Source organism: Lissotriton helveticus, chromosome 7 (assembly GCF_964261635.1).
Source record: "Lissotriton helveticus chromosome 7, aLisHel1.1, whole genome shotgun sequence".
NCBI lineage: Eukaryota > Metazoa > Chordata > Amphibia > Caudata > Salamandridae > Lissotriton > Lissotriton helveticus.
In genome coordinates this window covers 1,421,278,690-1,421,295,769 of record NC_136068.1, presented here as the reverse complement: position 1 = coordinate 1,421,295,769, position 17,080 = coordinate 1,421,278,690, and the positions used below count along the sequence as shown (strand labels likewise).

At 44.6% G+C, this 17,080-nt stretch overlaps 1 protein-coding gene across 2 annotated transcripts in view; it reads right to left on the bottom strand.

Annotated features, from left to right (window-relative positions):
• The window catches only part of TMEM220 (transmembrane protein 220), a 228,875-nt gene that overhangs the window by 95,359 nt on the left and 116,436 nt on the right, over nt 1–17,080 (bottom strand). For both annotated transcript variants that reach the window (XM_078654734.1, XM_078654733.1), the window contains one exon: nt 10,041–10,101. In XM_078654734.1, the coding sequence (XP_078510860.1) occupies nt 10,041–10,101 (61 nt within the window). The remainder of the gene's footprint in view (nt 1–10,040; nt 10,102–17,080) is intronic.

Here is a 17,080-nt window from a genome sequence, read left to right as displayed (position 1 = left end):
GGACCCCTGGCCATACAATGTATGTTAAACATGGCCCTTCTGCCATAATGTTTTCCTCATTCTGGGTAAAATATACGAAACAAAGTAACGCGGAATTACAGTGGGCACTTTATGGCTCCTTTAATTCCCAAGTTCTCGCCAACTTAGGGGAACAATTAATGAAAAGAAAAACGCGCCCGTCTATGTTTGAATCTGTCCGATTTTGGAGGAAAGAGATAGAGCAGAGAGCTAGAAAGCAGAAGGCTCAAGAAAGAAAACAGGAACGTATGTCAATGGCCGACCACACCAGAGAAAATTTACAAAATCAAATGACAAAATCAGTAGAAATAGCCGATAGGGAGCAAGGGGCCCGGGTACAAAAATGTTATTCAGCTCGTGAGGAGAAAGGAAAGGGCCATATGGAAGGGGGAGAAGAAGGTGATTCCTTGCTTGATACCGTGCTAGAAAGCCCTCCTGCATATGCCCCAATGTACCCTGCCCTGATGCCTCACACCCCGCATGTCCCCCCGCCACAGCCCACTCCGGCCCCCACTGCCCATCTTACTGTTCTCCCTGTCACACCATCCCTCCGGATTTTTCCTATGACACCGACCACACCTGACAACCCTGTCCTCGCTGCGGGAATGACAACAAGTCTCCATCCACCCAACCCCTGCAGCTTTACCCCTACACGCCTTTTCCTACTTCCCTGTGGTCTACAGTTAAGCAGGATTTATATAAATTGTTGAATTCCCCCCGACTGGCCTCCTTGCGCTCTGCAGTCAGCTTTTCGTCCCTTCGAGAAAATGACATACAGAGGCAACAGTGTGAATGTTGGATAAATAACGGGTATATTTATGCCTTTAAAGAAATATGGTCACCTTTTCCCAGTGGACGAATATGGAACAGACCACCTGGGCTGAATACATGTGTACCCTGGTCATGCAAAGATTCGAGAATGCGCTTATGCTGATACCCACCGGATTAATGGACCTCAGGTCGCAAATAAAAAGAGGCGATGTTCATGGAGAGGGGATGTTTGGCGCTATGTCTGCTTTAATGGCTTACCATGATATGACCGCTTTTCCCAACACCCTTCTAGAAACAGCTATGCCAATGAGAGAGGCGGCCCCAGTCTTTGTTAACGCACTTACCGATGCTCAAAATAGTGGAAGAGGGGCTGTTGAGGCTCATTGGCGCAGGCGTTGGGTTCATGTTACTTGGAAAAGGGCAGAAGTAATGCAGTTAAAAGGAAAATTACCAGATCCCGGAAGCATCCGGCTGCCTCTTACAAAGAATTAGGTCCGATTATATCTGCGGTACTCTCGTTCTTGAGGATATAGATTTACTTTTTGGTACAGTTGTCCCCACTGAAATTTGGGACAAAATTCGACATACTGACCATGAAGTGGCGTTGGGAGGTAAATGGGCTGACCTAGAGGCTATGGAAGAAGCAAGGGTAGGAGGGACTAAACCAGAAGCTGCCATCCTGACTTTGCCCGGTAAAATAATAACGTTCATTTAAACACTTTTGCCGGAAACTATAAAAATAAACGCCTGTAGACAGTGAAAGGAGGAGAATGTGGCTGACTTCTTTACCCGTTTTGAGACAGAATACAAGGGACATAGTGGTTTGGATCCCCGGACCCCAGGTTCTGGTCCAGTATTTGTCGATAAGTTTGTCAGCAACTTGCTTCCTGAGATCTCCGCCAGGCTTAAGAAAGTTGAAAGTACGTGGTCTGCCCAAACTATGACTGGTATCTTGGCTGTGGCACAATATCACGAGAATAGGGAGAATGAAGATAGAGATAAGGAACGTAAGAAGGTTAGGGATCTTAAGACTTAGGCACTTCTGCAGCAGGCTTACCCTCCCCGAGGTCCCGATGCCCGCGGGAATTTCAGACCTCAACCCCAACCCCCTCCGAGGGCTCGCCAGTCTACCCCCTCCAGTCCTCAATGTACAGGAGCCCTCCAAACAGATCAGTGTGCTTATTGTAAGGGGTACGGCCATTGGATAGATGAATGTCCTGTGTTAGCTGAAAACATCCGAACAGGAAAGACTTGGCCTCGCGCTCCCAAGGAGGGGAGGCCGACTAGGGACCATGGCCCGCCCCATCCACAGGATAAAGAACGTAGGCCCAGGGATGACGCTCTCGCCCGGCAGCGCCCCGTCAATAGGTTTGATGGGTACGAAGCAACATGCACTTATTACAATAATGATTATGACGAAGTTGATGAGACAGGGTCCTACCAAGCATAGGACAGCCAGGAAAGGGGTATTACCAGAGTGCAAATTCCAGTGGATCAAAGGGGTCCGTATGTTCAAATGTCAGTTGTGGGGAACAATCAGAATTTTCTTTTGGATACTGGGGCCACCAGGTCTTCTATTGCCCGTCTCTCAGTCCCGGAGGCTCCCCTTTCTGGCAATATGAATGTCTCCGTGGGTTTTGCAGGAACACCTGTGACCAGCCCTGTCTCCGAACCCCTTCCCCTCGATATTGGCCCTGCACATGTTGACGCTCCCTTGGTCTTTACTACAGGTTGCAGTGAAAACTTGTTAGGCATGGATTTACTGAAAGCTCTGTATGTGACCATATCATGTAGTCCCCAAGGTGTATCCCTAACAATTTCTCCCACCGTAGCTTCCTATATGTACCTCTCCGGTACCCTCCCACCAGAATTGCAGTCTTTACCTCCCTCTGGGCATCATCAGACACTGACGTAGGGTGTCTCAACATATCCCCTCATGTGGTACGCATCCAGCCAGGTGCACTCCTCCCCACCTCCGGCAGTATCGACTGCCCGCGGAAGAAGAAATGGCCCTTTTAACAATAATATCTGAATTAATGGACAAGGGCGTAGTGGAGGAAACACGTGGCAATATCTGTAACAGTCCTATTATTCCCGTTCTTAAAAAGACCAATGGAGATGCTCTCTCCCCTAAAATATACAGATTCGTGATTGACCTGAGAGCACTTAACAAAATAACAATCTCCCAATATCCTGTTGTCCCTGACATTACAGCCCTCTTAACGATGGTCCCTTCTGAGGCAAGGCACTTCTCTGTCATAGACCAGAAGAATGCTTTTTTCAGCATTCCTATACATCCTGACAGCAGACATTTCTTTGGTTTCTCCCTTGGTGGGCGGAGCTTTAGATTCTGCCGCGCCCCTCAAGGTTTCACGGAGAGCCCCAGTATCTATAGTCAAGCCCTAAAAAGTCAACTAGATTCCTTGGAACTCCCTGATAATTCCACACTATTACAATATGTAGATGACCTCCTCATTGCTGCAAATTCTGCCCCAGCATGTAAAGAAGCTACTCTCTGTTTGTTACGCCACCTTGCCCTCCATAATCACAAAGTCTCTTTGAAAAAGCTTCAGTTTTGTCAAGAGAAGGTGACCTATTTAGGTCATCTCCTCTCGAAGAAGGGAAGGCAGCTCACCGCTTATCGTGTAGCCATTATCACTGCTATGACGGCCCCATGAACACAAAAGCAGGTGCGAGCCTTCATAGGCCTAACCTCATACTGTAGACAGTGGATTTCCAATTTTTCAGCCATGGTCAAACCTCTTCTTGCCCTCACCACTAAAGACATATCAGACAGTTCCTTTCCATGGACTAGAGAGCATGCGCAGGCCTTACAAGATTTAAAGAGGGCTCTGTGTACTGCTCCAGTCCTCGGTACTCCTGATTATAACAAACAATTTTTTCTTTTTGTACATGAGACAGACGTCTGTGCATGCTCTGTCTTGACCCAGATGTTCGGAGGTCCCCATCGGCCATGTGCCTATTTTCTGCCACCTTAGATCCTGTTGCAAGGGCTCTCCCAGGATGCCTATGTGCGACCGCTGCGTCTGGAGTGACAACGGGACACACTTTACGGCTCAAATTATGGAATAGGTCTGTACAGCATTGGGTATTAAACACAAATATCATGCATCTAACCACCCCCAGTCAGCAGCAGGTCTAGTGGAGATGCACAATGGCATCCAAAAAAATAAAATGGCCAAAATAGTAGCAGAGACAGGTGTCACTTGGGTTGATGCTCTGCCCTTAGCCCTACTGTCCACAAGAACAACGGTCCACACCAGGATAGGGCTACCCCCCCATGAGATTGTGTTCCGGAGGCCTGCCAATGTATGGGGTGTCCCGCGGCCTAAGAAACTGTCTGACGTTGAATACCCTGTATTAACTGATTATCTGTACAGTCTGACTAATACCTTTTATACTCTTTATCACCAGGTGCATAAGGCCATACCTGACAAAAGCGAGGGCCCAGGACACGTTATCCAACCTGGGCAATATGTCCTAGTGAGAAATTTTCAACGGACTAAGAGCCTTGAGCCCTGCTAGACACAGCCCCGTCAGGTGTCGCTGGTCACCCGCACCGCCGTTAAAGTAGAAGGTCGGAATAATTGGTGCATTCGTCTCACTGCAGGCGTGTGCCTTTGCCCCTCCCCTATGATCAGTGGGCGAGGGAAGGACAAGGAGACTCAGAAACAGAAACAGTCCCGACGTTTGTCCCATTCAGCTATGCCAGACTGCATTCTACATCTACGGAAGCAGAGAGTGACAGCATACTGAAAGGAAGGGTGGAACCCTCCCTTAACTCTGCTCAACACCAAGAACAATTGTTTCCCGACCATACTGTCCCTACTTCCGACTGATATAACTTGCGCCCCCGAGGGAAGGCTTGCCCCTGACTTCGCCAAGTGCCTATAGGCTGTAGGGCTGTGATCTTCCGCGGATGAGAGTAGTGCTGGTGTGTCAGACTAAGGTACGCCATAGGGCCCTTGGCACCTGCGCCCAGTGAAGCAACCACCAATCACAGACAGCCACTAGAGGTCCCTGGTTTAGCACAATGGCTGCCGTCCAAAACACATGAATCCAGAAACAATATGTTAGTCTCCGACATAGTAAATACTTCATGGCCACCGTGGTGACACTGTTTGTCTCCCTCATCCTGTCTATCATTGGTTGGCTGTTACTAATCTACCATCCTGTTACCTCACCAACTCCTACCCCGACTCCTGCAGAACACCAGTATTTCACGCTACCAGCCCACGAATTACCCCGCAGTGCATAATTCTTCAATAACACCTTCATCCAAATGTTGCATCAGCAGCAGCTGATCATGAACACTTCCAAATTCTGGGTTTGTGGACTGATGCCGCATTCCATGATACACCCTGTCCCATTCGTTCCCTACCCCTTTTCCATCTCTGGGTCTTGTCTTGCATGGAGGATGTTGATGCAGGAGGCCTACACTGTCAATGGTACTGCCAATCCTGCCCTTGGAACATTTTGGGATGACTTCTGGTAGAACAGATCCGGCCATGCCAATCCTCCTTTTTGCCTGACTAGCTCATCCACATCACTACTATAACCAGATGAATTCGGTGAGATGGTAGTATTCAACTCAACTAATCAACAAACATTTTCCAGATTCCGCACAAGAAGGATACTGCCTGATGAACGAGACACTGTGAATGTCATAAATGTGCAAGGCCGTGTCTGCATCCATGGCCTAGGGACTAAGAAAGTTGGTACCAGTACGTGTGATATCACAAAAGCTTTAAACTCTACATCTCCGAACGAAGCTGGTGGCATCCCCCAACACCTATTTCATCTGAGGCACTGCCGCCTACACTTAGCTCCCCCGTAACTGGTCAGGTACCTGCTATCTGGCCTTCCTCCTTCCACCAACGTATTCTACCCATGAAGGTTACCACATGTCTGTCAATGAAGGGCGCTCTGCGCCGCTCACGTAGGGGCGTCATATCAGCCGAGGATACAACAGGCCAGGAAACCGGTGACTTCTTTAAAGGTTTCCTTCCTTTCTGGGGCCTCATGGCCAACAGTCGGGCTGTACGATGACTGACTAGGGTCGTTGAAGCCACCATCACAGTAACAGCTGGTGCCTTCTCCAACATCACTGCAGAGCTACAGGCGGACCGCCTCATAATGCTTCAGAACCGAATGGTCCTAGATGTCATCCTTGCTGGTCGTGGTGGTGTATGTAAATTGATCTGCTCCAGCTGCTGCGTGTAGATCCCAGACAACACACCTACAGTGTACGATGCCATCCAACGTCTGCATCACCTTTCTTCCGAAATTCATCTGGATGAGGGCAACTGGTCCCTCACAGGCTGGATCTGGGGCCTCCTTTCCCAGTGGGGGTGGAGGGTCCTCATCTTCCTTGCCTTGGGAGTAACTGTCCTGGTCTCCTGCTGTTTGTGCTTTCAGTGCCTGCCAGTGCTCTGTACAATGTGTGTCCAGACCATCAAGCCTCCACCCTCTAACATTCACCACATCAATATGATGATGATGATCCAACAAGAAACCGATGGCCTTATGAACATTGAAAGTATTTGCCACTCAATGGCAAAGGAGGGTCTGAGGAAAAGTGTTCTTCTGATTGGCATCATTTGTACCGGGACTCCATTGTTTTTTCATTGCCATCTCGTGTCAAACACTTCCACACGACCCACCTGGTCGTTTCTGCTGATGTCTGAGGAAAATCTAACTAACAAGACAACAGCCATCTTGCAGCCTGCATTTCTGCCCAGGAACTGTTGCACACCCAACCCCCCCTGTTCTTTGCAGTTCAACAGAAAGCCATGAGACACTCACACCCTGTGTAAATGATTTATTTTCCCTCTCCTGCCCCCAGCCTGGTAAACATCCTTGACACCGTGATCAGGTTATCTGGACTGCTGTACCTTCATCAGGGTGATTAAACAATGACCCTAAAGACCGGGCGTTGATCAAGCTGAGTGAACAATGACCTGAAAGACTGAGCTTTGATCAAGCCGAGTGAACAATGATTTGTGTACCAAGCCTTGACCAGGTCACCATCTACAAACATCGTCTGGATCTGGTTATCAACTGCAAACACTGCCCTGATTGAACAATGAACTAACAGCCAAAAGACTAGAATGGAAAAGTATAAAAGGCTTGTAAGCCTCGGAGTAAAGCAGCAACCTCCTCTGTCTTGTTTCTAACGAGCTTGGGACTCTGTTCCATAGCCCGGGCTATTTGAATAAATCTGGGTTCCTCCTGCAGACGAAGGCTCCTGTGTCTCCTTTTTCTACGTATGAAGGGTATGGAAGACTTGGGCGGTTCCCCCGCAGCCGAGACCCAGTAAGTGGGTTAATCCGGTTCTTCAGGGCCATCGTACGATGTGCGAGGAGCTCCTACCTCACAGGAAAAAACATGGTGTCGGCCTGTCCACATGGGCCGTCCTACAAGTGGACAAGGCGGTAACCGAGAAGCTTGCTTTCAAATCACGCGCCATCGTTTAACATAAACGATGACGCGTACCAATGGAAAGAGGGGCGGGGTTTCAAGTATACTTCTGGTATCATATTGATTCCAAAAGGCCCTCGCAATGGCGAAAGCAGCGCATGTGCTTGCCACAGTGCACCTAAGTTCACTGCGTGGTTCCTCCTTCTAAACAATAACTTATAATTCAACCTCAGTTTTATCTTTTTTTTATTTGTTGTAGAAGATATTGTGGATCTTTTATTCAATTGATATCACCCTCTGTCCGACAGTATGATCATGGGCTGAAACGTGCTAACACCCGTACTAATACCATTCTGGATAGCCTTTACATTAACAACAAATGATGCGTCAGATAAGTATCTTTTTCTGTATAGTCTGATCAATCAATAACCTCACCGAATGTTACATGAACGACTTGCGCATTTACTTCTTTATATACATTAAAACCACAAGGATCTTGTTAGACCTGATATCATTGGCATGGTATTACGCCAAACTTTTTCCCTTCACACCTTGTTTTTGCTGACTTTTTTTGGTTTTGTTGGCATTAGGACTCTGTGCACTTTACCCCAGCTAACTAGTGGTAGAGTGCATGTACTCTCTCTCTAAATCATAGCAAAACTGGCGAACACCTAACAGGTATCTTTAATTTACTGATAAGTCTCTAGTAGATGGTACTACATTTATCCAGACCTTAAATTAAATGTTACTAGTGGGCTACAGCACTCACTGTGCCAACCACTAAAGCAGCCTTTTAAAACATGTCTCAAGCCTGCCACTGCAGTCTGTAGAGCAGTTTTATACTGCCATCTCGACCTGGCAAATTAAACCTTTTGCTAGAACTAAACCTCTCTTTTTAACAGTTATAAGACAGCCCTAAGGTTTACAGGGCATGGTGCAATCTATTTAAAATGTGGGTCATGTGTTCTTAAGTATTACATGTCCTGGCAGGAACAACTCCTAGATTCGTTTTTCACTTCTGTAAGGTTATCCCTCCTACACACTAACACTGGGTCACCTTATTACACTTAATAAATGCTAGATTCAGTTTGGGACAAGATAGAGAAATGCTGTTCACCAATAAATTACAATTTATTTAAGTGTCAAGTCAGATTTTAAGGTACTATTCTGAAAAGGCCACTTTTAGAAAATCTTCTTTTTTTCTTCCTCCACCAAATTTGCAGTTCTGACGATTTCCACGGTCACGGGAATTTGAACGTCTCTCCTGCAGTGTTTTGAGTATTCTTTCCAGACAAACATGCCATGGGTGTGGGCAGGGTGTTGCTCTCCTGAGCAGGATATCCTGGGGAGTTGTACTCAGCCTTCCTAGGCTTCAAAGGGTAGCCTTGGGGCTTGACAACCCCTTCCTGACTTCTAAGGTCTACCTGCCCTTCCACTGACATGTGTAAATCACAAATAGGCCTACCTGCTCTTAACAGTTTGGAGCCAATCCAGGAAAGAGGAAAGGTTAGGCAAAGGGGGGCATCCTCCACCCACAGGCTATCACTGAGGATAAACGTGAAACCCTCAGAATCTCACATAGGATTACTCCTGGACATATGGAAGATTCAAAAGAACGAGTGCCCTGCTGTCTAAAGAAGAAATATTGGACCTACTTGCCTAGAACTCAGGCTCTCCAGAAGCAACTTCAAGGGTCAGTTGGCTGACCTTGTGTTTGAGCTAAATTAACAGAACTAGCTTCCAGAGGCCTCCCTGCAACTGCACAGCTGACCAGCACAACTGGATCTGCTGGCACATGCCCTGCTTCTGGCCTTTGCTCGAGTCAATCCCGATCCCCAATAGGCGCCCCTAGGCTTTGGACCTTTGGCTGGTATCAAAGTGTGCTTCTTCTGAAGAAATGGTGAAGATACAGAAGTTTTGGACTCCTCTTCATGCCGAAAAATCAGCCACCCGCTAAGACAACCAATGCGAAGATTCAGGGAACCTGACCTTCGTGTCGACATCGACAGCCTGAGTCTCCAGCGATGACTGGCTCTTCGCGTTACAGCAGTGGGCGTCTGTGACGCTCACCCGCTCCTAGCACAAACAGCATCCTCCTCACGGCTCCCAAGAATGGCACTCTTGCGAGGACTTCAGAAGGCAATTCTTCAGAGGGACAAACATGTATCCAACCCACGTGCCATCTAGGTCAGCTTGAATTTGTGACTTTCCCACGTCCAGTGCGACAAGATGAACGTGAGTGGTGCTTTGTGTATTTTGGTGCTATTCTCACTGAAAAAGTTAAAAATTGATATCTTCAGTTCCACTGATTGGAGTTTTGTCATGTTGGTGACATTTTATGTATTACATTTTACTCTATATTTCTAAATTGGGTTGGGATTTTTCTTTTATTATGTTGTCTCTAAGTTAAGTCTGACTGCTTTGTGCCAAGCTACCAGAGGATTAAGCGAAAGTTAATTTAGTGACTTTTGTGTTTCACCCTAATAAGGATTGTGTTTATTATTTTAGTGGGGCTTCCATGCCTCTCAACTAGTAACCCAATTTCTTACATGTCTCATACATATATCAATCCTGCACAAATAAAGAGTGTTTTATAGAATGTTTTATGATATTATTACAATGCTATTACTGTATAAAGATTTTGACAATGTAAAGAAATATAGGTGGCGCCACTTTGGGACACTTACTTAAAACTATCAGCTACACATTATTAAATACAAGTGTAATTCAATAAAAATGCAAAAGGTTAGTACAATTGCAAAATTCACAGAGACCGAGGTATTAATATAAATTAAATTCCAAAGCAGTACCTGTAATCTGTGGGTTGAGAGAAACAAACATACTTAAAGCAGCAGGAATGGAGTATGTAACCTGCACAAATGTGAGATAAAAAAATAACATGCAATTAATTATCTGAATAGTATTAATAACTATTAACAAACTACGGGAACACTAACTATTGCAATACATACATTTATTACTAAAGCTGTTATTGCTTAAGTAAATAAATGTCCCACAACATCAGTTCTAATATCCTGTAAAATAAATGGTATTTTAAACTAAAGAGAAAAGCAATGATACTTCAAACCAAATAAATGGCAATATGATGCGTCGATGGCCTTTGATCGAGTGGAATGGCAGTATTTTTTTGCGGTCTTGGGGAAGATGGGGTTCGGCAGTGAATTCATTGGATGGGTTCGCCTGTTGTACTCCAAGCCCTTGGCTAGAATAATAGTTAACAATTGCAAGTCCCGCGATTTTCAGCTTGGGAGGGGGACGAGACAAGGATGTCCACTGTCCCCCCTGTTGTTTGCGCTTGTGATGGAGCCACTGGCTGCGTGGGTGCGTTGGGACAAGTCGATTCGGGGTTTGCGTTGGACGTTAGAATGGGAAGACAAGATTTCGCTTTACGCAGATGATGTTTTGCTGTACCTCACTAGACCTAGGGAGTCGTTCGGGGTCTTCCTGGATGTCTTAGCCATTTTTGGTCGATATTCTGGTCTAGTCATCAACTGGGATAAATCGGTGATGTTTGTTGTGGCAGGGGACCCTCCTGTGATTCCGCAGTCAGGGGTTTCGATAAAAAAAAAAAAAAGGGAAGGCTTGTGCCTAGTAAAATAACTACATGTCAGTGTAATCTGCACACATAGGCAAGTGAGTAAATTATGTGGCAAGACATTGACCTCATGCTCACTATGCCACTGGATTCAAGATAGCCTGGCTGATGAGCGGTGATTCCCCAAAACTGGTCCCAGGATGCTTGGTTTCCAGTCCAGAGAGGACCTGGCCTGGCAGTTCGGGCTGGACTGTTCCCATGGAAAGCAGGATCAAGACTGATTTGCATATGGCTGGGTCCAAACTAGGGTGGGATGGTAAGCAAAAATACGAGGTGTTTAACCCAGATCTGTGACTAGGGGTGAATGTTTGACATGTTTAGCATTCCATCCATCCTCTTTTTATGTTGCTATAGTTGCTCTAAGTAGGAAGGGTATTCCCACACATGCGTCCTGTGTTGCTATTCCACTGGATTCAGGCTAGCTGGCTGATACGGGGTAATACCCGGCGATGTATGTTCGGACTGGACTGCTCCCATGAAAGCAAGCTCAAGACTGATTTGTATATGGCTGGGTCAAAACTGAGAGTGCCATAGTGAGCAAAAGATCTATGGATTTAACCCGATCTGTGACTGGGGGTGAATGGTTGACAATGTTCAGCATTCCGTCCAACATCTTTCTGTGCTGCTACCGTCATTAAGTCACAGCATATAATAATTGTACCTGTCGTTTCTCAATTCATGAGGAATCACTATGCACTCTTGAATGTAGGGACTACTATTCAACATTCAACGAATCTTCAAGCTATACCATGTTGAGATGGCTCTTACCAGGGTTTGGTGGACCATTCTCGGTGTAATGAAAGACAATTGCCCAACAGCTGTTAGATTCGTTCTCTGATGATCAAACATTTTTTACCCCCAATCTTTAAACAGACCATTTGTGATTCACCTAGAATCCCAAAATCCATTCTTGGCCAAGCTTGGGGAAAATATTACTATATGTTTTTAACTTCCCTTGCCATGGGGAACCACTGCAAAGTTCTATTTTCTGGTATCTTTAAGGGCATCACTCTTATAGATATTTTGTATGTGGAATGGAATGTGAGCCATGTTTGACCAGTTGGTTAGATCCACTGTTTCAAAGCAGAAAATGTATTTATGTATGTATGAGATATTTGTAAAGAACAACCACAGACAAAAAAGAGGAGCATAGAGTAAGCTCCATTCTGCCATTGAATTTCTGTATATTTCTCTCCTTCCAAACCAATACAAATATCAAAAATGCCATCTTTTAGGATCTGAGTTAAAGGTGCTCCACTTTTATTCATGCCAAAAACTATTCTAGTCATATCTATTTTTTGCGTGTCATGAATTCATTGTCCAAAGAAGGGTCCGGAAGAGAGGAAATAGTATCACATAAAATATAATAATAATAATAATCCACATTTGTATAGCGCACAATCACCCGTTAGGGTCTCTAGGCGCTGGGGGCCGTCGGGAAGATTAAGCAAGCTATTGCCCAGAGTCGCATGGTGCTGGGCTAACCTGCCGCCGGAGCCGGGGATCGAACCGTGATCCCCAGATTCCAGCGTCAGTCGCCCTGGCCGCGGCGCCACACCTCTCCCACAATAAACATAACTAACTAGTTCCCGAGTCTCACAAATGACAACCAACTACAGGCATCTGCAATAAGACCAATAGTATCACCTGTGATACTCCATTGGAAGAAGCACTCACAAGGAACATAAAGAAAAGGGTAAAGAACAGATGAAGACTGATAGAGAAAGATTCAACCTTGCTTTGGTAAGCCACCTCAGAAGACTATATTAAATATCAAAGGCCTGGAAGAAACAGCCCAGATAATTGATCAAATCAGCCTACCGCATGGCCAGGGCCCAAAAGGCAAACAAATCAAGATTTGAGTTCCAGTGAACACAAATCCTAATACTGATATCTACCAAATAGGAGGCAATGCCATCAACTGAAAATATGAACACCACAACCAAGACCTCTGAACCTGAAATTTTTTAGAAGGCTCAGGAAGTTCAATGATCATCTCAGATACCTATATCACTGCAAAGAAGATGTCCATCACAATTTCCTCTTCAACCCTCTTCCACTCTGGAAAAGATGGGAAATGTACTTTTGTCATTGGCAGTGGTTAATCGCTTTCCAAAGTGGAAAAGGGATCAGAGGAGCCCCCCAAAAAATGGCACTTTTGCCTAGGGAGAAAAAATATATAAATGTGTACAGTTGCTCATGAAAATGGAATTCACAACATTTTCTAGAAATTGCTTTTCTCAAAATGATTTAGCAATCTGCAACTATTGTGTATTTTCGGTCTTAATGCTGGGATATTTTGTGAATACTTGAATCTACACCCATATGTGGTCGTAGACCTCCAAGTGCATTTTTACGACTTTCTGTATAATCTTATTTAAATTAAGTGCACAATGTCTTTCCAGTAGGATTTCGGTTTCCCTCTAACTTTTTTGAAACAGATAAATGTCAGACTAACCAAAAAGGTACTAGTGCAACTTAAATATTAGATGAATTGGAAAAGCAGGAGCTTTACTTGACATATTAGACATTTGTTTACAAGGGATTTCAAGGTAAAACCTTTTAGACTCTTAAAAAAAAATCATCATCTAAAAAACGCTCACTTCCAGTGTATATACATGATTTATATATGTATCACGGTGCATGTCATAACTTAGTCTCTTACTGCTCCTTCATCTCATCAAATTTTTACACTCCGTCTGTAGCGGTAATTGAGAATTTTAACTCACCCTAACGCCGATTTTCATCAATAAATTCTGCTCTTTCGAATACTAAATTAAGACTTCCAAGAATATTATGCCTAAATTCACCAGTATAGATCAGATTATGCGTGACCCTAACATGCACATGTTCATTTAGGAGTGGAAACTCACCTTTGTGTTTCACAAAAATAAAAAATTTACATTGAAAAGCGTTGCTTACTTGCAAAAGCGGTCAACAGGTGCAAAAATGCAAGTTTATGAACGATCGTTTGCCAGCAGTGTACCAAACTGCCAAGTTGGCGATGCAGCGAGAGCAAGGTAAATAGTTTTATTTATTTAATTACTTACTTTAGTCCTGTAGGTTGTATGTCCGAGTCCACGACCCCCCACCCTGCCCCTCCCCCGCCCTACCTCACCTCACTCCCTCTGCGAGCCAACACTATATTCTTTTAGTTACTGGAACTGGATCAGGGCACGTGCTCCCGGCCACTTGTGTTAGCAGGGTCACCTGCCCGGTAACAACTGTGATGGATGGAAGTGGGGTGCGTACAGAAGCCCTCAGGGAGTGACTGTGAAGTGTCACTTTTATTGGATCACTAGAACGTGTCCCGCAACACACTACAGCTTCGACACTCGGAGCTTCCCACTGTTGGTTCTGGAATTCATTATGAATCCCGGAAAATGGGAAATTGGCTTAACAAATACCAGTAACTTCATAGCAACAACTTTTCAGACTTCGTAGTGAACAGGGCCCAATATATAACATCTTTTAAGGCATCTGTTTTTCACAACGTTTTTACAGCTTAACCATGTTTTGAACTTATTATATAACCTGACAGCCCTAGGAGACAGACATGAAGGCGAAAATATATTGAGATAAAGTAACATCAGCAGCCAATGTGGTATTTATAAACATAGACGATGTGTGTGATGATATCATTATAGAGACTGGTGCCTTGAAAACAACACTTCAGAATGGGGTCCGATGGGGAATCGCGGCAAGAGCCGCTGTCCCCAGGGGAGTTTCACGCGGAGGAGCAGTCCACACAGTGCGTGAGGGCTCTAGGCAGATGAGGGGCGGGGCTTATCAGCACGAGCAGAGCGGGAGGTGGTTAGAGGAAACTGTATTTTTGTGTGAGGAGATTGGGAGGCTGTCGTTTTCGTGACACAGTCTTTTCCATTTCTCACTAATTTTTTCCAAGTTTTGGTGAGTTTTTCTTCAGGCTTTTCTTCAGGATGGCAGAGTCACAGGCTGTGAAGGAGGCACTTCGCATTACTTATAATGCAGGTCGTAAGGACTTATTGCAGCCTAGTGTGTCAACAGTGTTAGCGGTGGTGGGGAGACGCTCAAAGTGGATGGCAGCCCAAGGATTTTCAGAGGCAGTGGCAGCTTGTTTACCTGCGAAGAGCCAGTCGCAAGTGACTGTCGGTAGTGCTGAGGGGGAGCTACTGACGCTGCAACATAGAGGTCGTGCGGCACGTTGCAGCGGAGTCAGCAGGTCACAGGTTACCAGATGTCACTCGCTTCCTGACAAGTCTTCAGGTCAGTTGGGGCGGTAACTTTTCTCCGCATGGGTTGTGCTAGGAGGAAAGTACAGGGCAGGGGTGGTACTTTTACAAAGTAGAATCACACAAATGAGGATGATTTATCATAAGTTTATTTGTAGTAAAACCCCCAAGATGCTGCTCCAGTAACTGTTCTTCCAGACTGACAACAGCTAAATCCCACGTTCTATCATGTCAGCATTACCAGCATTCTAAGAGAAATTAAAGGAACATAACAGTGGAACAGATAAGGATGTAACACATCTCCCTTCCCAATAAAACAAAAAAATATAAAATAAAAAAAATGAGGATTTAGATTTAATATAATACAAGATTGGTAAATAACATACATGCAATATACACTCACGAATATAAAACATAATCATTAAGCTTAAACTGGTTTCTCCACAATTCGCCCTGATAACCTTCTAATATTAGGAACAGTTTTCTCAACAGATTCAAGCGATTTGGGATGAAAGATGTCAGAATTAGATTGAACCTTTCCAGGTTGAACCTTTCCAGAAATACCAGAATTTGATTGGACAAATACATCACTATTCTTGTTCAACCAGATGTTACGTTCTAAATCATTGCACAAAGTAACACTATTAAAGTTCCATTTGCGACCATCATCCAACAACACACAATTCCCTCTTACCTCCCAAAAATTTTTGGGGTTGAGACCACTTGGAAGAACCATCCTTAGACAAACCAAACCGAGAAGACCTCACCCAATCACCAACACAAAACTTTTGCACACTTTTCTTAATTTTAATGTTGTGTCTGTCGATATACTTTCCCTGATATGCATTCATTCTCTTACTAAGACATTCTTTTGAACCATTACTTGAAGAAGTTTTAAGCATCCACGCTGGAGTTACTTTGTTACATGCAGAACGACTCTTTAGAAGATTGAACGGAGTCACTAATGTGGCAGAATGTGGAGTATTTCGATAGCTTCAAATCATCTTCTTGACAGCAATTTTACAATCTGCACCCTCTGCCACTGCCAACTGGATACACTCCTTCAATACACGGTTAAATCTTTCTACCATACCATTTTCCCTTGGACAATATACTGCACTAGTAATATGTTTTATACCACATGACTGTAAATAATTTTGAAACTCACCAGCAATGAATTGTGGACCATTATCCGTATTAATTGTCTCAGGCAATCCTTCTCTATGGAACAATTCTTCACAAAAACTAATCATATTAGGAGCTTTGATCTCTCTGACAAATGCCACCTCAGGCCATTTACTATGATAATCCATTAAAACAATGGCAAATTTGCCCGCAATGTTACCAATACTAAATGGACCACAAATATCCATACCCAATCTTTGCCATGGTTTGTCTGGAAATGGAACGGGACTGATGTTGGATTCCTGGGAAGAGTGAGACTTATCACTACAAGTACACGCTGCACAATTCCTAACACACCTTTGAACATCCTTATCCATGCCAGGCCACCAGAAATCACACCTACACCTTCTCTTCATACCAGACATACCTGAATGCCCTTCGTGGATAAGATCTAATAACCTATGACGTAAACCTGACGGTACAATAAGTTTGTCTGCTCTCCTAACTACTCCAACAACAGGATCATAAAAAAGTTCTGGCCAAACAGTCTTATACTCAGATAATTCACAATCACTCCATGAAAGACGATTGCACACAGAAGCTAACCGTGAAACTACTTGTTTTAATACAGAATCATCTTGTACAGCTTGTTTCCACTCTTCCAAACCAATAGCACCATTACATGCTTCATCTACCGTAGCCACAGACCAATCTTCATCCTGATCCATTACAATGTCGCCCTCACTGACAGGAAGACGAGATAAACAATCAGCATTGACATTCTTAATGCCAGGAACATACCTCATCTGAAAATCATATTCCTGCAGTTTGTAAATCCATTTGGCGATTCTAGGGGTAGCCCTGCCTGCCCCTTTGGTTGAAAATATTTCTACAAGGG